Source organism: Pseudopodoces humilis, chromosome 1 (assembly GCF_049639895.1).
Source record: "Pseudopodoces humilis isolate 2021_Gansu_Grassland_sample_001 chromosome 1, ASM4963989v1, whole genome shotgun sequence".
NCBI classification, from domain to species: Eukaryota; Metazoa; Chordata; class Aves; order Passeriformes; family Paridae; genus Pseudopodoces; species Pseudopodoces humilis.
Genome location: NC_142200.1, coordinates 28,255,358 through 28,281,334, shown reverse-complemented (window position 1 = coordinate 28,281,334; position 25,977 = coordinate 28,255,358). Strand labels below are relative to the sequence as shown.

The following is a 25,977-nucleotide window of genomic DNA, read 5'->3' as shown; positions in this document are numbered from 1 at the left end:
ACAACACCATGTCTCTTCAGGTGGAAGACCTCACCATCCTCCCTCTCGAAGATATTTTGTGATCTATAGTACTGGATCTGACTCAATGTTCTTTACAGCAGCTGGGTGGGCTGTCATTGCTGAACAGCATCGGCACCGAGGCGTTTTCTGTTTCTTACTCTGTTGCCCCAGTGAACACTGGGGGTGCCAAATGGAGGGGCAAGTGACACCACTAAACCAGCTGTGTAACATCGTGCTCCCGGGCAGAGAGGGAAATTAACCATCGTTTTCCTGGGAACTGGCATACCCCTGGGGAGTGGACAGTGACTGCCTGAGCCCTTGTTCTGGTTTCCTTCTCTCTTATTTTTTCACATACTGAGCTGTACCTTGACTTACGAGTTTCCTTGCTTTTCCTTTTCTGTTTACCCCCACACTGGGTGTGGGGGAGAAGTGAGCAAGTGAACAGGTCGCCGAGAAATCGTGGAGTCTCCCGGTTATCCGGGAACCGTCTGGAAGCAATCCTGAGCCGTGTGCTCTAGGCTGACCCCACTTGCATTTTGGCCCAGACTGCGGTGCCTCCCAGCTTTTCCCATTCCATGGTTCCATGGTGCACCTGCCCTCAGCGCTCCCGCCCCGCGGCGTTACCGCGCGCGCCGCGCCTCGCGCCTCGCGCCCGGCAGAGGGACCCGCCCCGCCGGCACGTGCGGGAGCCGCTCGCGCCACTCCGCGCGCCTATAACGGTACCGCCGCTGCCGGGCCCCGGCGAGGCTCGGCCGCTGCTCCGCGGCCGCCGCCGCTCGCCCCTCGGGACCCGCGGTGTCCCCATTCCCTCCCTGCTTCCGGCAGCGGAGGGGGCGGGCTACGGCCCCCTCGACGCGGGCAGATGCGGGGGGAAGAAAAGGAGGGACGGAGGGGGTCGACCCCGGTGCCCCCCCCCGCCCCACACTGGGCGGGGCGGGGCGGGCGGTGCGTGACGCAGCGCGGCCGCAGCGCGCGCCCGCCCCCCGCAGGCCCCCCCCTCCCTCCCTCCTGCCCGCCCCCCGCCCCCGCCCCCCCTCCCCTCCCCTGGGGCGGCGGCGGGCGGCGGCCGCGGTGCATTGTGGGCAGCCCGTTGTTCATTTGCCACCCGACCCGATCCGGGGCCTGTCGGGACGGAAGCGCCGCCGCCGCCGAGCGATCGAGCGGGATCCATTGTGGGCAGCCCCGCGCCCGCCGCGATCCAGGCCGGACCCGGGGGAGCGGGGAGCGGGCGGCCGGGCGTCGCTTCTCTCGGCCGCCGCCCCCGCACGGCAGCCGGGCGCCTCCTTCCCCCGCCCCGTTCCCGCGGCGGACGGAGCGCTCGGCCGGGCGGGGGGCGGGGGGCGCGCCCGCCATGTTCGCGGAGATAAACCGGCGGACGCCCGCGTTCCGCGGCGGCGGCCTTGTCACCCCCGCGGCGGCCGCCTCGGCGGCGGGGACCGAGGCCTGGGAGCGGCAAGACCCCGAGGCGCTGAACGGGCGCGGGGCGGACGAGGAGGCGGAGCTGGAGGGGCTGGAGGCCGAAGAGCTGGAGGCCACCGCCGCCGAGGAGAAGGAGCTGCTGCTGCCCCAGGACGCGGCGTCGCCCCCCGCCGCCTCCGGCCCCATGTTCGCTGAGAGGAACCGCCGGACTCTGGCCTTCCGCGGCGGCGGGGGGCTCCTGGCCGCCCACCCCGCCGCCAACAATGGCTGCGAGGCCGCGGCCTGGCCGCGGAAGCACTTCAATGGGCGGGGGGCGGACGAGGAGATGGAGCTGGAGGGCGCGGAGGGACTGGAGACGGAGGGGCTGCTGGAGGGCAAGGAACTGGTCCAGGACGGGGGTTCGCTGAGTGACAGCAGCGACGACGAGGAGGACGGCGAAGGGGGCAGCCTGGGCGACGGCAGCGGCGCCGAGGGCGGCAGCTGCAGCAGCAGCCGGCGGTCGGGGGGCGATGGCGGGGATGAGGCGGAGGGCAGCGGCGAGGGGGAGAGCATCCGGCACTTCCCGCTGGCCAGGCCCAAGTCCCTGCTGCAGAAGCTGCACATCTCCTTCCAGGGCTCCTGGCTCAAGGAGTTCCCATGGCTCTACTACTGCCAGGAGACCGGCCTTATGTCCTGCGCCTGGTGCACCGCGGCCGCCGCCGCTGCTGCGCCCCCCGAGCTGATCATGTCCGGCGCGCCCCTGCCCGGGGGGCACGATGAGCTCTGCAAGGGCACCCGCAACTACAAGCGCACCCTGCTCCTGCGGCACCACCTCTCCGCCGAGCATCGCCTCAACGAGCCCGGCAGCGCCGAGCAGGTACGGCACGGGACGGGTAGGGGGCGAGGGAAGGAGGGAGGGGCAATCCCGGCCTCCCCTTTCGCATAGGTGAGGTTTTCCTGTGCCCACGGCATGAACTTCTTTAAATGGCTGCTCGTGGTTGTTGCTGCCCGGCGGGCTGGACACTCCGCGCTGCTGTCGCTCGCCGTGTCCGGAGCGGGAGCCGAGCCCCCTCTGGGATTTGGGGTGGCTCTCCCGCTGGATATTTGCAGGCACACAGACACAGCACTAGCTGTTGTTTGTGGCTGTACTCCGTTCCCGTTATCCGTCCGGCGCTGGCGGGTGCTGCTTTCATTGGTTCATCTGTTTATCTCGTGAAGATAAACCGGCGATGTGGGAAAAAAGTTCCGTACGAGTGCCAGTGTCACAGCACTGATTTAAATACGCTCGTTACAACTTCCTCCTGCGGTACAGGCGGAGGGAGGGCAGTGTCCGGCCAGCGACCGCTTGTGAAATGGGGACGCGGCGGCGTGAAACTGGAATCGCTGTGCCGTGCTTAGCGGTGTAGCCCCGGTGCACTAATCGGATAACTCCGTGTATTTAAGTTCTTCGCGCTGAAATATTTTTTTTTCCGATTGTGTTGCTTTGGATTGAGTTGCTGAGCAAGAAGTATGCAATCGCATGGTGTATGTTTGAGATAAACATGCGGTTTCCTGGAAGCCGTGTTACTATGCCAGCGCTCCTCTAACGCTGTAGGAGTAGTGAACCTCTCCACATTCCCCGCTGAACTTCAAATCACTGTGTGTCTTGGCTGCCTTCACGAATGAGGCAGAGCTTGCTCTAGAACATATGTGGATGAAAAGCCCCTAAAGAATACTCTTGTTGAATCCGCAGCCTTCTGCAGCCTTTTCTCCTAGGGATGCCTGTGCTGCTAAAGTTCGCTCGATCGCTTCGCCGGCGTTAAACTCGCCTGCGGGCATTAGCTAGTGTTGCTTCAGGGTAGGCTAGTCCTTGAATTGTTAGGCTCTTAGCCGGAATAAATTGATTAATCACTCCGTTTTTATGCATTTAGAATTCAGTTTTAATTAAAACACCCACCTTGGTTGGGTAGCTTTATTTGGAATCCGAAATATAATGCGGTAGTTAGATTGAGGTTATTGCTTGAGCACTCTAAGGAGCTGAGGGTACCTTGGACAAGAGCTGCTAGTCAAGTGTTAGGGCAGGATATGAGGATTACAGGATGACTTATAAAACGTACTAAGTGAACAGTAGTTTTCTTAGAACTACTTGGAAAGTGTGTGCAAGTTTTATGTGAAGCTGCTGCAGGACTGCAAGGGAAGCCTTATGGTGCATAAATACCGGTTAGCCATAATAATTTTTTTGGATTTATAAATGCTGCACTCACCTTCAAGATGATTAATACTACCTTTTCAGTGAGTGCAGTTTTATAGCAGATAAATTTTACAGCAGATAAATATTACAGATGTTTTGTGGTAGTAGGTCATCTTACTAGTTTTCTTCAGTCTTCTGGGATTTGCTATTTGCTCTGGAGTGTTTTAGCCAAACTTGCTTTCAATTAGTTGTTTCTAATTAAGAAACTTTCATTCTTAGTTTCTTTCACTTCTTCATATCTTTGAAAGTGTTCCAGTTTTGCATAATACTATTGCCGTATCTTCCTTTCTGTCTTGTTGCCTAGTTTCTAGCTTTGAGTTGTGAATGATTAGTCTGTAGAAGTAGGTTCTGTCGCTGTGTTGCCTCCTGTGTTAGTGGATGTTGATAATCCCTTCCACACTTGGAAGCTTCTCTCACTCTGTTTTTGCTGTATTTAAATAAAAGCAATTCCATGCATTTTTTTCCCTACTCAGTTAACTATTCTTTTCTTTCTGTACTCTTACCCTGAGTCTGTTAAATACCCTGTCTATAAAACTTAAATATGAGAAGGGAGGACAGAATTTTGGCTTATCACAGTAGCCTACAAGTTAGTGTAAGTATGTATTTGAAGATTGTAAGTGTTTATTTGAAGACCTTTCATTGTCATGGGAATATCTATAAAAATGAATCTCTGCTTTTATACCGCTGATAGTTTAAGAAAAAATATTTGTAGTAACTGTGATAATAAATGAAACAGTAGGATAGATGAGTCAGTGATTCTTCTCCACTGTACTAAAGATAAGGTTGGGACAAAGGTAGCTGTAAAGAGATTGTTTTTTGGTTTGTTTTTTTTTTGAGTGGAAAACGGTGCTTTCTGCATCCTTCTGCAATTACATTTCAGTTAAAAGCGTCTCATGAGGGAAAGAATTGCAGTTTTTCAGGAGTCAGTGTAGTTTTCTTTGTGGTGCACTTTCACGTTACAGTTGCTTTATCAAAAACCTGATTAAGAATCTCTGTTTTCTTTCCCTTCTATGTTTAATTTCCGTATCCTTTCATACTCTTAATGGCACTTGAATTTCTTTTGATACATATGTTTAAATTAATACGAAAACAATAGCCCCATTTTTTTTCTAAATGCCATGATACCAGATACTTGGAACAAAAATAGGTAATTTGTACCCTGACCGTATTTCCAACATACATAATGAGGCAGCAAAGCCGTTTAGATTTAATGAAACTTGGGAGAGATCTTTCAGCCTTTGTGTTAGAGACAACACACATGTATTATGGACTTGACAAGCCTCAACTGCAGGGCATGTTTAGCAGCTGCTAATAAACATATGGCATAGTGCCACCACTCAAGCACAGAAAGGAAATTGTAGGTGTTAAGACAGTAAAGCAGTGGAAATTTCTATAGATCTGTTGGATATAACACTCGTGAAGAAATGAGTGATGATTTCAGTTTATTTTTGGGATACATTTAATTTGGAATGCCAAAATACATCACAAGTGGTTGCAGCTGCTGTAATTCAAGGGTATTGAGCTGTCAGCCGATGCTTCTTTCTAAGACCAAATTCTTGAATCTTTTTTGATTCTAGTTTTTAAAATAATTTTTATCCACATGAAAGAGTAAGGAAATCCATCATCACCTAGAAACTACCTTTGTTTTTTTTACTGAACAGACTATTGTGTGGCAAGAATCTTAAGAAGTGGATGTTTGCTGGGAAATCACGGCAAAATATTTTAATTCTTTGATGAATTTGGGTCCATAAGATGCAGATTTATTGGCTGCTGGGGGTTCCTCCCTTCAAATCATCTTCTTAAAGCATTTTCTTTCTGGCCATAATTTAGAGCTAAGCTTTGGAAATACTGCCAGAAAAGCTTTCTCCAGTCTAACAGGCATGTTGGTTTAAAGCAGAAGCTCTCCAAAAGGAGGAAGGCCTTTGATGTGTTATTTTTTCCATGTGAACTGGAATTGTTTGCATTATGTGAGCGGTGATGAATGGAAGTCATGCTTCAGATGTTAGAATTACATTACAGTGTTCTGTAATGTAACTCTGTAATGTACAGTTAACTTCTTGACTTACTTTTAGCAGAGCAAAGAAGTTGAGGAGGAAGTCAGTCCTCAGGATAAAGACTATCAGTGTATTTTCATGTAGTGTTTTTATCAAACTTCAAGCTACTCAATTCGATGTTAGGTAATTAGTGAAATAATTGCCGAGTTGTCTGTGAGTGATGCTGTGTGTGTACAGTAACAGTGGAGCATCATGTGCAGCTGATGGGACCATATTTTGAGATCATTTTCCTCTGTAGCTGCACGTGGTTAAGAAGCTACTGATAGCTTACTTTTTTAAAAGATACATTTACCAGGGTAAAATTAATTTAGGGCCGCAGGGAACTGCTGTAGAGCAAGATGTGGTAGGGGGGAAGGGATTAAAAAATGTGGCATAACTACTTTTGATATACACGCAGCTGAGATGGAATATGTGGTTAGATTGGTTTGGGTTTTTCTTAATTCTTCCTGCCCTCACTGTTCTTCCTCCCAGGGACAGAGTATGCTGATGGAACAGTAGCAGAAAGAAAACTAAACAAACTAAACTTCTGGTAGTAGTTTTTGATCATCTGTGTCTGCTCCTGTTAGCTTTTGGACGAGTTTAATTAATGAATTATACATATAAAATAGTAATTTATCTTTGTGTGTATTCAGAAGAGTCTGTTTGAAACTGAGTATATTAGTTTCCTTAAGCAGTCTCTGTTCTGTTACAGCACTTAATCTCACCCAGAGAGAAGTTTTTGACTTAAAACACTGAAGATTCCACAAATTGAAATGAAATTGTGCTGATTTTCATCTTTTATTTCTTACTAGTGTTTATTAAAGGATGAGGTGGTTTGGTGTTGAAGTAACTTAGCTGATGAGAATATGGGGTCTGCATTCTGAAAATAAAATTGACATTTAAGCAAATACGATTAGTTTGTTTTTCTCATTAGAAAAACAGAACCCTTATGATGATGTGTCATGTAAATAACAGACATTTGCAAATACAGTTTTTCCTGTAATTATTTTCTGCACCTTACCTTCTGTTGAACTGTATTGTATTTTTTCCTGTATCAATGTCTAAATCTCTCGAGGTAATACCGTTTTATTAATTTTTCTCATAGTAAATGTCAGTTCTCCTTGTTATACTTGGTGTTCATAGACTTGATAACTGTCCAGATGTCAGGACTTCATTTGAGTTGTGGCACTAAGGTTAACTGTTGTACCATACCAGCAGTAGAAGAGTTGGTTTTAGTACTGCAGTTAGTTTTAAAAATGTTTATGCACCCTCTTCTGTAAAGCTATAGTAGTAATTAAAGCTGTAACACTGATTGATCTCCTTCTCTAACACACACCCCTATTGCTTGGACACAGGTTGCACAATACCTCATTTTTCCACTCAACCGTTTGGTCTTGTCATAATGGAGATTTCAGTCTTGTCTTGTTGTAGCACATTTGTGATCTGCAGCTCCTCCTCACCCTGCTGGCTTGTCCTGTTCTCAGGAAACAAAAACCTCACATTGTAAATACAAATTTATTTTTTGTCCCAGCTTGATTGGGTACTTATACTTGCTCAGTTAAAATGTACTCTTATCTCCATTATTTAATCAGACATTTGTCAAAACAAAAGAACTGCTGCAGGTTATTTTTTAAATTTTATGTGGTGTTTAATGTGTTCTCAGAGAGTGAAATTGGCAGCTATCATAGCATCTACCTAACATTTACTGTGTGAGGTGCAAGTCACTGATGATTGACGAGCGTGACAGCACTTTAGGGTAGCGTAATTTTCATCTTAATCTGATCCGGTGTCAGTGTAATTGGTGTTTTGAAACTATGCAGTGCTCCACTGCTGAAGTGACAGGAAGCTAGCCCAGAACCAAAATCTGCTGAGAACTTAGAGTGACAGCCTTAGGTGTCCCACATCTGGAACAAACTGTTTCACAGCCTTGATCTGAGGGAGTACTTGGGGTGTGTCAGAAAGTACACTGAAAATATTAAGATGAGGTTGGGCAAAGATCTATTGCTTTTTTTCACATAAGAGCCTAATGGCTTTTTTTTCTTCCCCTTCAATGACGTGCTTTTCTTAGAAGTATAGAGATTCAGGAGCAAATTGAAATTTCTCTGCAGGAGAGGCTGAAATGGCACAGTTTCTGTTTTGGTTATACTGGGCCTTATTTGCTACTTAGAGGTGTAAACACCATTTTAAATCTAGTTACAGCCTCAGTTGTCATTCCAGTGATCCACACTGGAATTGTAAATTGAGATGAGTACTGATTTGATTCACTAATGCCTGTGGGGTGGAAAGTGACTTTTTAAATATATGTAGCTGGTTTCTGCCATAGTCCCAAATTAAGAGTAATACTTTCCTGCAACGTGTATTTTAGCCCCAGCATAGTTTATAGGCTCATGACAGTGCTAACATTACCTTCTTAATACTGATTTTCACCTGTAATGTTGAGGCATGTGAGCTTTAACACCACCTGTAGCTCCCTGATCAGTGAGGTGTTTTAAGAGATGAGAGAAGAAAATAATTATATGGCTTGGAGCTATCCAGTTTTGAACTTTCCTTGTTTGCTAGGAAAGAAGAGAGACTCTTGGAGGAGATCGAGTATGAAACAGGCTGTCATTGTTGCTGTTCTTGATGGCAGCATATGTCACCCCATATAAGTATGGTCTCAAATATGCTAGTCTGTGTTTTCTTTGCTTTCTCCTAGCTGCTGCTTTGTAGCATCTCTGAATCATCTTTATCTAAACATGATTTAGAAATCTTCTGTGTTCTCCAAATCCAGTTCAGATCTCTTGACATCTCCCTATCTGAACTAATCTTCAGTAATGAATTATGTATTGGTGTTGGATTGCCTGAAAATACCAGGTTTTAGCAAAATTTTGAAGCCGTCTTTGGTGTCACATCTTAAAAAGGTCGTGTGTGTTGTAATAAGTATCGTGCCAGTGTTGCCACTGGAAAGTTTGGGAGGCTTGTTTCAAGAAAGTCTGAGTTAAGTATTGTAATGGAAGCTTAAGTTGGGTTTTTTCGGGTTTTTTTTTCCTCCGGTATTTTGTCTGCTTGTCATGTGATACACTGTTTAATCCTAAACCTGCTGCAGTTAAAAACCAAAGGGTAAATGCTTAATTTGTAAACCTGTATAAGAAATACGTTTGCTGTTGTATCCACTTTAACAATATGTTTTCTTTAAAACATTCAAGACAGATTGGGACCTACAGACTTAATCCATGTATTTGTATCTCAGCATGAAGAAAACGTTGAATCAGTTATCAGGATGCTGGTTAATTGCTTAATGGAGATTTCTGGGGAAGAACAAGGGATTAGATATGTAGGAATCATCTAGTTAAATCTTTGGAAAGAGAGGCTCCTGAATCCTCAATATATGTGGGTTAGGAATAACAAGTACTTCACACTCAACTATATTTTTCCTTACTTTTGGCTGAAATTTCCCTTCCTGTCCCCTCAAGGCAAATCTACTAGCTCTGTTTGTTTCAAACTTTGGGGGTGGAAGGTGCAAAATGAGAGCATGATTTTTGGTTTTCAGAAGTATCTTGTTTGTTATATATTCCTGTCTGCTTTTGTGACCAAGAACATAAATAACAGAAAATAGTTTGATTAAAATTATCTTATTTAGTTTATTTTCATATCCTTATTATAATGCTGAAGAACTAAGGAGAGCATTTATTAAGAGCTAATTATGTTTGTGTCGTTTTTTAATTGCAGGAGGCAGAGTTACCATCAGAACTGAATAATGAAGGATACTGTGATTTTAACAGCAGGCCAAATGAAAACTCTTACTGCTATCAGCTCCTGCAAGAGCTCAACGAGCAGAGAAAGAAAGGCATTCTTTGTGATGTTAATATTGTGGTGAGTGGGAGGGTCTTCAGAGCTCACAAGAACATCCTGGTTGCAGGCAGCCGCTTCTTTAAGACTCTGTATTGCTTTACAAACAAAGAAAGCCGTAACCAAACCACTGTTACCTATTTAGACGTTGTTGCTGTTCAAGGTTTTTCTGTCATCTTGGACTTCTTATATTCTGGTAACCTCGTGCTTACGAGCCAAAACGCCATTGAAGTGATGTCGGTGGCCAGCTACCTTCAGATGACGGAGGTTGTCCAGTCCTGCCGCAACTTCATTAAAGATGCCTTAAACATAAGTATAAAATCGGAAGCTCCAGAGACTGTTGTAGTGGATTACAACAGAAGATCTGTTAGCAGGGATGGTTTATCTCCAAGGGATCAAAAAGTTGCCAGCTTCTGGGCAACACGAAACCTTACCAATCTGGCAAGTAGCATAAAAACTGAGAATGATCCCTACCCTATTGATGAGGGCCAAATGGAAAGCTACCAAATGAATGACTGCAGTTGGGTCCAGGACAGCTCACCTGAAATGGCTGAAAATGAATCTCAAGGTGAGGGAAAAGTTTTCGTGTGGAACGACATGGGTGCACAGGGACAATCTGTTCAAGAACCTGGAAAAGCAAGAAGGAAAAACCAAACTGCAAAGAGATTTATTTATAATATACCACCTAATACTGAAGAGAACTCTGAAGATTGCTCAGTGTTGCAACCGTCAGTCCCATATCCAGAAGAAGATTTATCATTTATTAAAGAAGAAGCAGGTAAATATTGCTTAATGCCAGTTATGTCATTTGAAAATTCAGGTATTGACTGAAGTACCTGCCTTTGTGACTTTTGGTTTTTATTTTTTAAATTATTATGCTGTGTGAATAGTTAATGTATGCATTTGAAGTACTACCATTTACCTGCCTCACTTTTTGATGAATTAATGGTTTTGAAAACTTATTTCAATTTAGAAGCCAAGTTTGGGGTGGATATGAGACACAGCTGGAATAAAACTATTTAGATGTGTCTCATTTCTAAAGCAGTTTAAAATGTATGCCTGCTTCAAACATCAGGGAACTGTGGATGTCCTGTCTCCTCCAGGTGCCCTGCTCTGCTCCTGCCTGTGGGGCTGGGGCACACAGGTGAGCAGTGGTCCCACAGGGGGCACGTGGGGACCCATGGCTGTGCTGTGCCATGCCAGCAGCACCTGGGCACCACAGTGACATGTGCCAGTATAGAGCAGTGTGGGCTGGGACTGGGGATGTGTTTCTCCAGCACAAGAGACTTTATGTGCTTAGTGAGTAGTGTGACACTTCCAGAGCAACTCCGGAGAAGCGGCTGTACTGAGGAGTGCTTCTGCAAATGCTTCAGAGGAGTTACTTATCTCCGGTCTTCATCTCTGAACTCTGAGTAGCTCTGCTTTAGCTTTACTTGGGGGTGCGTGCTTGTGAAGTGAATTTCCTGTACTTGCCTTACTGGCTAAGCTTTGTTAGACTGCACAGGCATCCTTCTGGCTGAACTGAGGATAGAAGCTGTATTTCAGGAACATGACAGTCACTAATAGGCCTCAGGTCCACAGCACCAGGTTAGATCTAGCCTAAGTGAAGCACCTTTAGCTGCAGATAGTGGGGGATGTTGAGTCCTTAGCACCCACACAACAATTCTGCCTGTGCTGAGCTGCACTACTTGCTCTAGTTGCAGTGCCATGAAAAAGGGCAGCAGAGGGTCTGGAGCAAGAGCTGAGGATGTGTGTATTAGCTGCACAAATACCAAATTTCTGATACAATTTAGTATGTGATTTCTGTTGATGATTTATTTGGGGTAAATAGTCAATGTCTTTTACTGATGGAAATACAGAGAATATGTCTACTGTGTAATGGCACCAACAACAGATACAAATAGTTGTTTGAATTCTGTGGAATTTTATATGTGTGCTGTGAAGATTTCTTGGAGAAGTAACAGAGGACATGGGCAAGTGCAGTACGTTTAGTCCTTGTTAATTTTTGTTTAATTATTTATTTATTTTACAGAAGCACCAATGTTTCCAGTAACTTGTTATGCTAAAGAATTAAATTACAAAATACATCCATATAGCATTTTGATGAAAAGAACTGTATTGGACATAGAGCATACTGAATCTGTGTTGTGGTGTTTGTCTAAAACCATTAAAAGTTCTGTGACTGCAGGGGAAAGTTCATTTTCTTGAGCTCTAAAATACTAATCAACTAGTGATCTCCATGGTATTTTCAGAGCACAGCACATATGTTCCCAAGTACATAGTTCCCAGGTACATTTTCTGTCAGTGTCAGAATTCTTTTGGAAGCCATATCCAATATTTTTGTAATAAAACCTTCACTTTTACTGAGTTCTTGCATGTATGTTGTTTGAAACAAGAGGAGTGACTGAAATAGGGCTTGGTGTAGCTTACTTTTCACCTGTAGTCTGTTCTTCAGCTTTCAGTACTCTTTCTCTTCTACTTGTGGCTCTTTCTTTGCTTTGCAGGTAGATTCCACCCTTAATTGCTCTTCTTTTAACTGCTCCCTCTATGCCAAAGAAAAGGTGGAAGAGGGAGGAGTGGAGAGTTGGAGGAATGTCAAGAATGAGTTGTAGAGTAACCTGCAGGTTATACAATAACTTCTTAGTTTGGGATTAAATTTCTTGTGGGTATGAAAAAGTACCAAAAATAATAGGCCCCGAGGTAAAAATGCATAAGAAAATATCATCTGGAATAGATATAAGACAATTCTCTAAGAAGAAAGATAAAGAATAGTAAATTCTTGTGTTCAGAGCTAAGAAGTGTGCTCTCCTGTTGGTTGTTAAAAGGGGAACAAAGAGCTTCTACTGTTATGCTTTGTCATGTTCTGATGGGAATAACACCATCAGAACTGTCAGTTACATGCTGTGTGAGTTTCTGTGCCCTTGATTTAGGTTTGGGTTAGTCTGGTGCTTTTGTGATGGGAAATAAATACTGTAGATACGGTGGAAAGGAAGCCTACTTAAGATCACTTCTCTCACTACAAAAATTTATCCCTGAAGCCACTTCCTTGAATTCTATAGTAAAGTAATTTTCCAGTTGGGTACAGTTGGTATGTATTAGATAATAAACAGTAAAGGCTTTCTGAAGCATCTGCTACCCCTCTTGTTCCAGTAAAGCAAATATGTTAAACTCTTCTTGCTGAACATGAGTTTTTCTACACATATCCAATAAGGATATGTCAGCTGCTTCTTCCTCTCACCCTGTGTTGTCAGTGAGTTTATATTTAACACCTTCCCTGTAAAAGTATCATGTTGGTGAGCTTTAAAGAAACTTTAAAAAAGTTAGGATGGATTTGAAATTCCTTGTACTGTCTTGCATTTGCTTACATTTTAATTAAGTTTTCAAGACTTCTCCAGTTTTAGCTATATTAATTAAAGTAGCTGTTTAACTAAAACATTGAATGTTACCTCCTATCTCAGTATTTTCCCTCCTAGTTGATAACCTGCTAAAAAAGTATTTTACTGTTTACAGCCATCATTTGTCCTACAGTTAACCATTTACCATGGTGAAAATAACCATGCAGACAGTCAGCATATCACAGTCAGTGTTACAGTGTGTTTACAAAAGTTCATGAAAGCTCAGTGAACATAATTCATCATATTCTTAATGTCTGTTCACAAGGTGATTTTGTCAATTTTCATCACCTCTTGGGTATGTCTTTCATCTGGGCCTGGTTTGTTTTGGGTTATTTTTTGTACAAGTGTCCTATCCTCAGATGTCGGAACACAGTTGTGAAGTATTGCTTATGCTTTCTGGAACTGACTTGATTTTTAGGAGACTTGCAAGCAATATCCCAGTAGCTTTATGAAGCAACAAGTGTATAATTTGTTACTGTGATTTTCAGGTTAGATAAGTGTACTCTGGTGGGGGCGAGGGAAACAATAACACCACCTGCGGGATTAAAACAGCCCTTGGTGGAACAAGAGGGTTCCTGACTGATTTTGTAGAGGTTCTTAAGGAATTTAATTCAGCTTGCTGTAGAAACAACTACTTTCCAGAAGGATACAAACAGCAGCTAAACCTGCTTACAAAAAATGTAGCGCTGGTCCCAGCTTTTGTCATGATGCAAGGGAGAAGCATGTTGAGGCTTTACAGTAAAGACAGGTCTCTTGGTGTTTGAAGAAATCAAGATTGGTGGACTTATCAGGACCTGTATATATTTCTTGTTAGGGATAAGCCCCACTTGATTGACCGTTGAAAAAAGAGTTGTATATTTCTCCTACTTTTCCATGGTATTATAACTCCCAGATTTTCTTTAGACCTCAAGATGATACCCTGATTAAAAGATTAGGTTCCTTGGTGGATCTTTAACCACTTTATTTGCCCCATTCCCTATGTAATCCTGTAGTGAAGGTGTCAAAGGTTTTTAGAAGTCATCTGAAAACACTGCAATATCTGAGGGTCAACCTCTTCCCATTCATTAAATTTACTTCTCCCAGGGATCATCCCAAAGATAAACAGATCCTTTCCTCACATTCTCACAGTATGGTCTGTCACTGAGCCTACAGCTCCAATCTTCTCTGCCTTTTGAGAAAAATCCTTTTGAGTCCCAGTGCAATGCATTGACTTACTAAAAACATACCAATCTGAAGTGATGATTTTTGCATTTCTGAAATGTTATGATGATAGCAACTTCATAAATAAAAACAGTCTATGAGAATACTTAACTCCCCTGCAAATAAATGGTATACATGAGGAAAGTTCTTTACTTTCTTGTGTTTCACTGGTATAGTTGTTGGAGGAGATGAGCAGAATAGTTTTGGCTTTCTTGGGAAGGAATTTTTCAGGGAAGGTATGATAATCAAGTTGAAAAGGAAGTGGGTAATATATTTGGCATCAGTTGGTCTTCTGTCAGGGGTAGTTGATGTTAGATCTGACTCCATAATCATGGCAATATACCACTTTTTCATGAATGAAAAATAGTAAAAATTTGCAATAATAGAGTACGAGTAAGATTGTGTTCGCAAAATGTCTTAAATATGTCTGAGCCCTCTGTTGCAAGAGGCTGTTGAGCAGTAATGTGCTTCTAGAATAAGCCTTTTCAGAAGAAACAAGGTTAAGGATGTGAGGAGTACTCTGGGAACAAAGAGAGTGCAAGATACTTTTTCCCCGCCTTCCCAGTATGTCAGTCTTGGCAGTTCTGTTTCCTCCCTCATGTTACCTAAGATAAGCAACAAATCCAGCTCTCTAATAGCAATCCAGATTGTATCAGTAGATTACCAGTGCTTTCTTTACAATCCTTGGAAGCTATGGCCTAATTGCTTATCCTCTCTACTTTCTGTCTTTTTTAATTGCTCTAGATGAGCAGTCAGTGTCAAAAAGTGTAGTGAAAAATAGTATTTATTTTTCTCTTCTTTTGGCACTGTTTCCAGTGCTAATAATGTAAAATAATAATGTAAGGAAAACAGAAGTTTCATTCACTACAAACAGCTGTATCTAATGCAAAGTTTTATATCTTTTCCCTTAGTGCACCATATGTGTGTTTCCTTTTCTATAATGACCTATTGAATGGTCAGTGAACGTCTCATTATTCCCCATATTCAGTCATGTATCCTCTTGTGCCCCCCCCCCCCAAATCAGCATATTTCTAGCTGCAGAAAAAGAGTGAAACTTGGCAAATTAAGGATGTTTCTGGTTTAGACATGTTCTTTCTTTCTGGTGATGCACGCCTACCTCTTGCATTCAAAACTGAAAATCATTCTATCTGGCTTCTAGTTATCCTTTTTCCTGAGAACAAATGCAGTAGAACATAAAATCCTTTCATAATGTTTTTGATAGCTTTTGTTAGTGGTGTAAAAGCCACACAGCCACTTCATGTTATTTCACACTGTCCTTATCTCTTCTCAAATCAACATAGTGTAAATTTTAGTGCTGATGGTTAATCAGCTTCTTTGTATTCTGTTTTATTTTGTATTATTTTGGCTTTGCTTGTTGTTGACTTTTATTAAAGATGAGATTACTGATAGCCTTTTATCCATGCAGGCTAGAATGGGTAAATGTTTGAGGTTAACTAACATTTGGATTATTAACTTGCACGTCTTAGAAATCAACTAAAGTGTTAAAAGGTAACCTGAGATCAGAGAAGAGTTGTGGTCAGGTGGCTTGGTCTGGAGACAGAGAGTATTATTGCTTCTAATTAGCTGCTTTCCCACCCCCCCTTCCAGAGATCTCCCTTACCTGTCTATACTTTCTCCCTTTGCACCTCATCTCCAGTCTACCTGTACGACTGCATCCATAGTTGCTTTCAGCCTCCTATCAAGAGTCTATCTTCTGGCTTTAAGTTAACCAGAACAGGTCAGATGATGATTGTCTAGTTTTACAAGCAGATTTCAGGGGGCAGTGGCCTGGGTGAGAGGAGAAATGGGATATTATGAGCCACAGGGGTCTACAAATATGTTGTATTCTGGAAGCTTACCTGACTGTAGGCTCTATATCCATCTGGGAAAGGTAGTAGAGGTTAGGTATTGCACTTCCAGCTTCCAGTCTGTGTGTGATTCAAGTCTATCCTGTTTGGATGAGCAGTTAGACACTAAAGATGCCTTTTTCATAGTTTTGTTTTGAACACATTAAATGTGTGCTTAATCTAGAAAACAGATTTTCTAGGTCAACGAATTATTCTAAGAATAAGCATTAGGTTTAATTATTATCTACTTAGTCATGTTTACAGGGACTGAAGCTTGTGTAGCAACCTCTTATCTCTTGTGGTATCACTGCTGGTGTTCTTTCATGTTATACTGGGTCTTCTCTTCCCAGCTGGAGGTTGAAAGATTTAGTAGCTACTACCTGCACCGGATGACACATGCACAGCTGACTGATGCACAGCTCTTAAATCTGGTTGGCTCTATGCTGAGTCTCGTGCTAAGATCTTGAACTATGCAGAGGTTTGAGCTCCTAAGTCCCTTCAAACCTAAATACTAGCTGTGTACATAAATGTTCCTAGTGAAGTTTAATTTGTGTTCTCTTAAATACAGAAGAATTGTCAAAGTGACAATGTGCTCAGCTTGGTCCAACTCTTACCTATGGTCAGTCTTTGGTGTATGCTTATTCTGAAGGAAGCTATACAATAGTACCTGTACACATAGCACATTACGTCTGTGTGCAGTAAAGACTTGGGTCTGTTGATCTTACAGATATTCATCCTATAAGGGAGGGAAGAGTGATTAAAATATTTTATTACTGACTGACCTTTCCCTGTGCAGCTACATTTTGCTACAATTTCCAGTACACAGAAAAATCTATAAAGAAAGGATCTAATACTTTAAACATTATAAAAGTATTTTTTGGTTTTTTTTTTCCTCTGCTAGATCCTGAAGTCTACTGTAATTTGGAGGCTTTTAGCCTTAAGATCAAGTCATCTTTGCTCTTACACAGACTGTACAACACTGCTTCCTCACTCATTCTTTCTGTGTGTTACAGAAGGAAGTCATCTTCCTCACCTCAAAGGAATGTGTAGTTGGCATGCCTGTAGGGTATCTGTGTTCTATTCCTTGAGCTGTTGAGATGCCATTGCTGGAGTCCATCACTCCAAATTAGTATAAGGAGTTCTTGTCTCTTTTTCATGTAAGAAAAGTTATCTCAGTAATTATAATTAGTCAGTAATTAAAAAAAAATTACCCTATCCTCACTGTTCTGTGTTTCTTAAGGGAGAGGGAGGTTTGTTCCCTTCCTTCTTTCTTCTTATAGCAAAATAGGTGGTTAGATGAGCTAAAATACTGCTATTTTGCTTCTTAATTCACTCAAGCTTTGCTTTTTAAAAGCTCTGATGGAATGCCTAGTTTGGCAGTCATGATCCAGCTTTGCTTGTTTGCCATTGTGTAATGGTTAGGATAGAATTATAAGCTTCCTACTTGTTAAGTGACGTCCTTTTGAACTGTTGTCTTATGTTGCAGACCAGATGACTGCTGCCAATGGTAATACTGCCCGAGCAGTAAATGAAACTACTGTATGTGTCTCATGCTGTGAGGATTTGTAATCTGTACTTTTTTCTAGTAAAACTGCGAGTTGGAAGTGTTTAAATATGCAGCTTGCCACTAGCTGCATGAAATTCTGGTTTAGCCTAAGAGAATTTCCTTTCCTAAAAAAATCCTTAGAATGAATAGTGTAGGGATAAAAAGTCTTTGGGCTATTAAAATGCATAGTTTCAGGCTTGAAAACAAGAATACATCTTCTCAAGACTTTTCACAGTGGTGGCATTGGGAATCCAGTGTGATGACCCATCTACCATCCAGATAAATAAAGGAAATCTGCCAGTTACCACTGCAGTTTGTTTATTTAACAACTGTTTGCCTGTGAGAAAAGTAATGGATATATTAGTTCATGTTTTCCCACAAACTCCTGTCTTGGGGATTGGGGGGAACATTGATTTGCACTATTGCCGGAAGAGCTTTTGCCCAACAAATAAGATTTTGTCGATTTCTTAGTGAAACTTCATTGTGTACTATTTATAGTTCTCTTTTCTGTGCTCTGCAATAGTGACTCCATGTTCACTGATGAAATTCTTACTTGTTATAAAGTATGGAATTAAGCAAAGATCTTTTTAAGGCATTGTTCATTTCTGATTGGTTTACAAAGACAAATAAACTGAAGAAGATCTTGTCTTAAGAGCAACTGTAAATACGCAAACTAGTCTTTTAAGCTGTTATATTCCAAGTAATTACAGTCTCTTGAATTGATGTGGTTATGGAGTAATGGAGATGATTATTCAGAAAAGGATTTAGACTTAGCTGTAGGATCCTTTATATAAATAAAGGTATTTAAAGCACTATATATAAACCATGGAGATATTTTAAGGCAATAAAAAAAAACCCCATGCCTCTAGTAAAAAATACTTACTTTTATACCAGCTAGACTACCTATGGCAGTCCAGGTGAAGCCACTTCATGGAGAAGTTCTAAAGAGAATCCAATGGAAAACCTTTCAGCCCCCTCATTGTGACAATGAGGGAATACATATCCTTACCATCAAAGTTCCTGTAGTATGAAAAAGGCTTTGAGTTTTTCTCAGGATGGGGAGAAGAAATGGTGCTGTGGAGAGTAGTTCAAGGGTCTCATTTCATTGAAATTAGGAATGCAGTTATTTTAGTATTAAATACTATGTGAAAATACAATTACTATTTTAAGGTTAGAAACTTGTCACAGTTTAAAAAGGATATATATTTTGCTAAACAGATTAGACTGATAACTGATTAGAACCCAGGAAGCTAAAGTAAGAATGTGTCTTTAATAGCTACTTCAAGTGACTTCAAGTATGGACTGTTGCCGGGTACTTCAAATGACTTCAAGTATGGATTGCTACCGGGTACTTCAAGTGACTTCAAGTATGGGCTGCTACCGGGTACTTCAAGTGATTTCAAGTATGGATTGCTGCCAGAATCTTGGCCAAAAGAAGCTTGGGAAAATGGTAAGTGTATCTGATGGAGAGTAGGTTGGGCTTTTTCCCTCTGATAGGGGTTCTCTAGCTTTTATATCTCCGCTTGTAATATTTAATTCATTTGTATAGAGGGTTATGAGATTATTTAATCTTCTTCCATATCATTTGCCTTTCTTCTTTGGAGGGAGGAAGAGGAATTCAGATGTAGGGAGGAGTAAAAACAGAGTGTGATTTCTATCAGTTCTTGCATTGTGACTGATTGTGAAGGTACCTGAGGTCTTTTAATAACCTGATAGCTGCCCCTTCCTTTACTAAGCTAAATGCAGATAAATGGCCTTTGAAATTGAAAACGGATGGTGAAGATATGGAATTAAATATAATTTTAAAAGGAGATCTCAACATACGTCTTGCTATTAAAAATAAAAAACTTAATTGCAATGAATATTTTTTGTTCAGTGCAGCTGTAATTAAGCCTTCTTCTGTCAGTTCAAGCAAGCAATTATCTGTAATTATTTTTCTGTCTGAAAACATACTGAAAACACCACCATATCTAAAACATCTTAAGCAGTTGTTGCTAGTTCCTTATGCACTAGATAAAGTCTTCAGTAAAAAGAAGATACCAAGTACTGGGTAATAGTAATTCTTACCTCTTCTCTTTAACTTTGAGCTATTACTGGGATGTGGCTTATGGTTTATTTTAAATATTTTGGGGTTTACAGTAGAAGAAATTTTGTCATCAGAAGGTGAAATTCTCAAGCAGTCAAGAAATGTGAAGCTGGGTCTTAGGAAGTCTGCCTGTTCTTAAACCATTAAATTCCCCTATATCTTGCAGCCCTGATGTCTGCCTGTATAGGACTTACTCTTCTTCATGTAAGCCATTATGTGATGAGTTGACATGCAGCTAACATGAGTGCTCCAATAAGCAAACTTGTGAATATTAGCAAAAATGTAGCTTCCGTGTTATGGTGGATTTAGAACCTAAGAAGAAGCAACTCTAGATACAGGCCTGTGAGCATGTGCACATAATGCACAATTACTTATGTTTTCTTCCTGACAGCCTGAACATTAGAAACTCTTGCACATAATAATGTAGCCTTAGCCAGTGCTTTTTGGATGCTTCCAGATGGCTATGATTATTTTCATAAATTCTCACCTGTAGCAAGTTGAGTCAGTATGCTATTATCAAAATCATCCTGTATAGCTGTGTGGCCTCTCCATGTCATAGAATTCTGTCTTGTTCTTTCTTCACACAGTAATAGGCAACTGTATTTTAAATCTGTTTTGTATATATCCTTTGAGCAAACTATATAGAGTTCTCCTCCATCATAAGGAAGAAGTGAGATATTGCTACTTCCAGAAGTTTTCTTCTGTTCTATTTATTTTTATGCTGTTAGATCAAAGTAGAAAATAGGTAAAATCTGAATTTTGCTACCTCTTAGTGTCCTACTCCTTTTGTCAATATTCAGTCTTACTTAGTTATACTTTCTTTTTATTGATTTGTCAAGTCAGATCTTGGTGAGTTCTTGCATGTAATTCTCAATAGAATATTGGGATAGAAGATTGTGGCTATCTAAATGCTTCAGAGTTAGAGAGTTTCTAATCCAGAGGAAAGTGTTTTCTGGTATAATTACATCTAGGAAAATGGAATATTGGTAAATTGTAGTTAACTTACTTCAGTTAATGAAATAAGACTTCGGTGGTAAAAATGCCTTGGTTACGAGTAGGTATTTTTCTACTAGAATTGTACATGCAGAACTTAGCAGCATTTGATTTCTGCAGACAGACCTTGTCCTGATTTGGCTGATGAAAAGTCATGTGTTTTGCTTTATTGTTTTGGCACCTGTTTTATTTTTGTGCATCAGGCACATTATATCTAAATATTTTTTGTGTGTTTCATCATATTTTCTCCTGATGACTTCTTATCTTGTAGGTGATTCCTCTGCTTTAATCATGAACAAGTTGAAGTGTCCACACTGTAATTATGTAGCCAAATACAGAAGAACACTAAAGAGACACTTGCTCATTCACACAGGCGTGAGATCTTTCAGTTGTGACATCTGTGGGAAGCTGTTTACACGAAGAGAACACGTAAAGAGACATTCCTTGGTAGGTAATCTCAAGTGTTCGTGTATATGTATGCACATGTACAAGTGGGGTTTTATGGGGCATTTCAGGTATTTTGGCAGTTGGAACAAACTGTTTTCTGATTTGACATAATGTAAGTTGTCTTATCTTGATCTGAAGTGGATGAAGATAAACATTTCTTGGATAACTGTGCCTCTTGTTTTCTTAATGAAAAATGCAGCATCAATGAAGACAGTGATTTCAAGATTATTTTGAAAGTGATGTGATAAAGGGATGCAGTGTATATAAGTATTCTGTAGATAATGAAAAGCAGTTTTGGCTTAGCTTTACTGCAGTAGAACAGCACATCATGGTCTATAATGCTGCATCACCATTTTCTGTGAGGGCACCCTGTTAATTCAGCAATTGCACAATATCTTGGGGTAGTTCTGAAATGTTTATTTCACAACTAGACAAAGCTATAGTGTAGTATCTGCTTTAAGATTTGGAAAGAATGAAAAATACCTGATACGGAAAGTAAGCATCTGTCTGACTTGCATTCTGCCAGTACCAGAACCAGCAGTTCAGCTTTCCCTGTCCTGTGCACGTTGCATAACTCAGGATTTGACTTGAGTACTTGTTTATCTGAGAATCCAGAGAAAGTATTATCTGTCTTGGGTATTTTGTAGGTACTTTGTATCTAGTCTATGAGGAAATCAAGACTTCGTTATAATAAATACTATATAAAATCCAAAGTGTCTTTTAGGGCAGTAACAAAAGCAAGATTATGTTGGTGGTGAGAAAATAACATTTGTCCAAACTGTGATTTAAAAAATCCCTTCATTTTGCAAGATGTTTTGTAGATAGACAGAAAAGGTTTGTACATGGATTGGGGTAAATTGCACTTCTCCAGGGTGCTGCACCTGGTTTGGGGCAACTCTGGTTATCTATACAGGCTGTTGGATGAACATGTCAAGAGCAGCCCTGCCAGGAAGGATTGGGGGTGCTGGTGGGTGAGAGGCAGGACATGAGCTGCCAATGTGCTCTCTCATCCCAGAAAGCCAAATGTATCCTGGGCTGCATCAAAAGCAGCGTGGCCAGCAGAGTGAGGAAGGCCATTCTGCCCCTCTAGACACCCTATATGGAGGACTGCATCCAGCTCTGGGGTCCCCAAAACAGGAAGGACATGGAACTGTTGGAGCTACTCCAGAGGAGGGCTATGAAAATGATTGGAGGGATGGAGCATCTCTCATATGAAGAAGGGCTGAGAGAATTGGGGCATTATTGCCTCATTGATGGCCATGCTCCTTCCTTTGTGGCTCACCAGAGAGTGGGACTTCAGTTTTCTGTCCTCCAGTGTCTGACCAGGACGTTTAGCTGAAGATTTTTTTTTTTTACCTCCAGGAAAGGAGATGAAGTCAGACAGCTGTGGAGTGAGCTCAGTGCAGTTCTGTGCTTTAAGTGAAGTGTCCTTTCCCTGAGGAAGTCAGGACACTTTTTTTTTTTTTTTTTTTTTCCCTCCCTTCCCCTTTCAGTTTAACAAACCTTAAACATTCTGCCTTTGTGAAGTATTACAAAGACTCTAGAGGCTGAGGAAAGCACATGTATCAGCTGTACCAGATTATACAGCAGAGCTGAAGTAACTATCTGTATCATGACCTAATTTCTTTTTCCCCTCATCTGGGTGGTAATTTCTCTTTTATCTAAAATGCAGCTTTTTCAATGGGACTTCAAATGAGTTATTTAAGCACATAATTATGATCTGTTGTGGGAACACCAGATAGAAGAAGGAAGTCTTCAACTTAATTTTCTTGTAGATAATAACTAATATACATGGTTACTGAATAGAGTTACTTGTACAAGCAGCATACTTCCAAATTTATGGTTGGTCAACAGCAGCCTTCTAATTTTACACACAGACTCAAATACAGGACAAAAAAATTACCTAAGGGACCTGGAAAGTTGATGTTGGTTTTAATTGTGTTGGGAGGGAGAAGTCATAGAAGAAGATTTTTTGGTCTTTGAATTCTTGAATTTAATAACTCTTGCTTGTTCTAAATATTTCTAGGATTTAAAATTGTAAAAAGCAATTTTCTAAACGAGTTATCTTGTGTGCAGTGTAAGGGTTTGCACTGATGTCATTGCTTCTGAGTCTTGTTCTGTACCCTGAGGAGTCATGAACTGAACATTCACCTGTGTACAAATCACATGACCTGCTGAGCCTCCAACAAGGTGGTTTGTTTGTGGGCAGTAGCTCATATCTCTTGAGGAATATATAAATAGATCTTCAGTAGTCCTTCCTTACTCTGAACAGTGTTGGGTATCTTTTGGAAAAGTTAAAAATAGGAATTTTTGTATTAATAATTGTTGTTATTGTTAATAGTGTTCTAGTACTTTATGCAGATGTAAGCTGATATGCCTGTATTCAGCTGTGAAAATTTCTCTTCCACAGGTGCATAAAAAGGATAAAAAGTATAAGTGTATGGTGTGTAAGAAGATTTTCATGCTAGCAGCCAGCGTTGGAATAAGACATGGATCACGACGTTATGGAGTTTGCGTAGACTGTGCAGATAAATCTCAGCCTGGAGGGCAAGAGGGAGCAGACCAGGTGCAGGACACAGATTTCCCTAGGGATGAAGAATACGAAGAAAATGAAGTGGGAGAAGGCGATGAGGAGCTTGGTGATGATGTAGAAGAACAGAATGACCAGTCTCGATGGGATGAAGGCGGGGAAGTTTGTATGCCTTTAGATGACTGACAGAGCATATGACTTCAGGGTGCTGCAAATGGACACTTACGGATTGACTGTTTGAATTTCTGGACTGAAGGCTTGCGAATTATGGTACAGGCTGGATGGTAGTTATGTTGCTGTGAAAATGTAGGGTAAAAGCCTTATAGCAAAAAAGGATTATTAATTTTTTTATGATATTTGCACAGGACTGTACAGCATACAACCGTTTGGTTGAATTATACAGAGTCCTCACATCTACAGTCAGTTATCAAAAGAAAAATGTATTTTTTATTATTTATAGGCTATAGCTACTTGGGTCCTATTCAGACATAGTAGTAACTGTAATTATGTTACACATTCATGTATCTGTTAACATGAATGAAGAAAATTGCAACTCAGTATGGAAATACCAAGACAGCTTTCCCAAATCCACTAGTACTTTTGTCAGTGAGTCAGTGAAGCTAATTTGAGCTAGTGGCTCATTTTCCACAAGCATGTCTTTGCCGTACAAACCTTACCTCTCCTGAAATCTGATAGGTGAAAGCCAATCATTTAAATATGCGTCATAGATATTGCCAACACCGTATTGAAATTTGGGTTGAAAACTTTTGGCTCTGTGCTGGCAGGTGCTATGGGTGATAAGCACTGGAGAAGTTGATAATGGCATTAATTTAGTGTCTGTTTTTAAAGAAGGTTGTTGTTGATTCATCAGTTTCAAAACGATAATGCAGAAGAAATGACCAGTAATGAAAATAATAGACTGATCAAAGCATGGTTAGCTCTTGTGCCACTTAGTCAAAAGAGACAGTCATGCTGAAAAATATCTGATGTAATAATGTTTCTTCCCTCTTCTAAGGCTCCCCTTCTCTCAAATTTTTTTGGTTTCCCTGGTGTATACCTCAGTCCCACAGAATAAAAATAAAAGGAATGGAGAAAGTGTCATATTAAAACAACTTTTTGGTCAATAATTTCTTACTTGTCTGTTTTTTGGCTAGTTTATGTGATGTGAATTGGACACTAGGCTGTTGTGCCCATTGTTCATCATTGAACACAAACTATTTTTTATTCTTTTGTACTTCATGGGTTGTTGTTAGTATTTAATGTAAACAAACTACATTTAACTTGCTCATTTGCTGGAATTTTTTTTTTAAGAAAAACAAAAAGTCCAAAGCAAACTAATGCTCTTTGAGCTGTCTACTTTTCAGGAAGATATGCTCCCTGTGCTCTTCGTTTCAGATTTTCTAGGAGGCATTGAAACTTGAATTTTTGTAGCCATGTAGTTCTCTTTTTTTTTTTCCTAAGTTTGTAATATTGTACCAATGATTTCAGGCCCCTTTCTTAGGGAGGGGAGGGCATTACACCTTCACCTTAAACTCCTTTGTGTTGTCTAGCCTAAGGCAAGTGAATTCAGGCAATCATTGGAACAATACGTCTGATGTACTATTATGTCACAGTGAGTAAATATGCAGAGCATTTGTCATGACACATAGCTAGGCCAGTGTGACAGTACTGTATAAAAAACAATTGAGGGTCACCATATTTTCCAACTTGGTTTATTTTTAAAATGAGTATATTTTTTCCTATTTTATGTCAGGTAACTAAATTATGGTAGTTGTGTGGATAACTTTGAATTATGCTTTGATGGACAAAATCTTGCTGGTGCTCCATCTGATCAAAGTTGGTATGTATTTAAAGAGACAAGCTTTACTGTTGTCCATAGAACAATAGCATAATGTTAAGACGTTGTTTTTGCTGATTGAAACTGAGATATGATGAGTTTGAACTACGGTTATATGGGAATTAAAATGCTTTTTTTTATCATCCACTTGTTTCATTGGTAGTTTCCACATCATTGTAAACCTGACATGAATAGTTTTTTTGGGGAGGGTTGGGAGGGTGGGGTACCTTTTTTTACACTGAAGATTACATTTTATTCTCATTGTTCTAGACTGAAATGAGTCATGTGTAATTCTGGTGGGGTCCAAAGTAGAAATTAGTTGGGCAAAGATGATATGAATGAAAAGTATTTTAAACGTTGAAGTAATGTTCTGCTTTGTGAATATGTAAGTATAGCATAAAGATTTTTCCATCCCATTTATCCCTTTTAAAACCATAGTTTACAATTGGTAGATCTGTCTATATATAAAAATATATATATATATCTGAAATTCACCTAAATCTGCTTTATTAGAATACTGCTCACTTAATGCTTAGAAACTGGACCTGGCTCTACATTCTTAATGTATTTTCCTTTTTTTTTTTTTTCCTCTCGTTTTGTTGGGATT

The 25,977-nt window shown here is 41.0% G+C and overlaps 1 protein-coding gene across 1 annotated transcript; it reads left to right on the top strand.

Moving 5' to 3' along the window:
* The first annotated feature begins 1,351 nt into the window (after positions 1 to 1,351).
* Positions 1,352 to 25,517, top strand: ZBTB10 (zinc finger and BTB domain containing 10). The gene is made up of 5 exons (XM_005517409.3): positions 1,352 to 2,275; positions 9,370 to 10,267; positions 18,754 to 18,927; positions 20,828 to 21,003; positions 23,414 to 25,517. Exons 1-5 carry the CDS (start codon positions 1,352 to 1,354, stop codon positions 23,717 to 23,719), a joined length of 2,478 nt encoding a protein of 825 aa, XP_005517466.2. The 3' UTR covers positions 23,720 to 25,517.
* Positions 25,518 to 25,977: the final 460 nt, after the last annotated feature.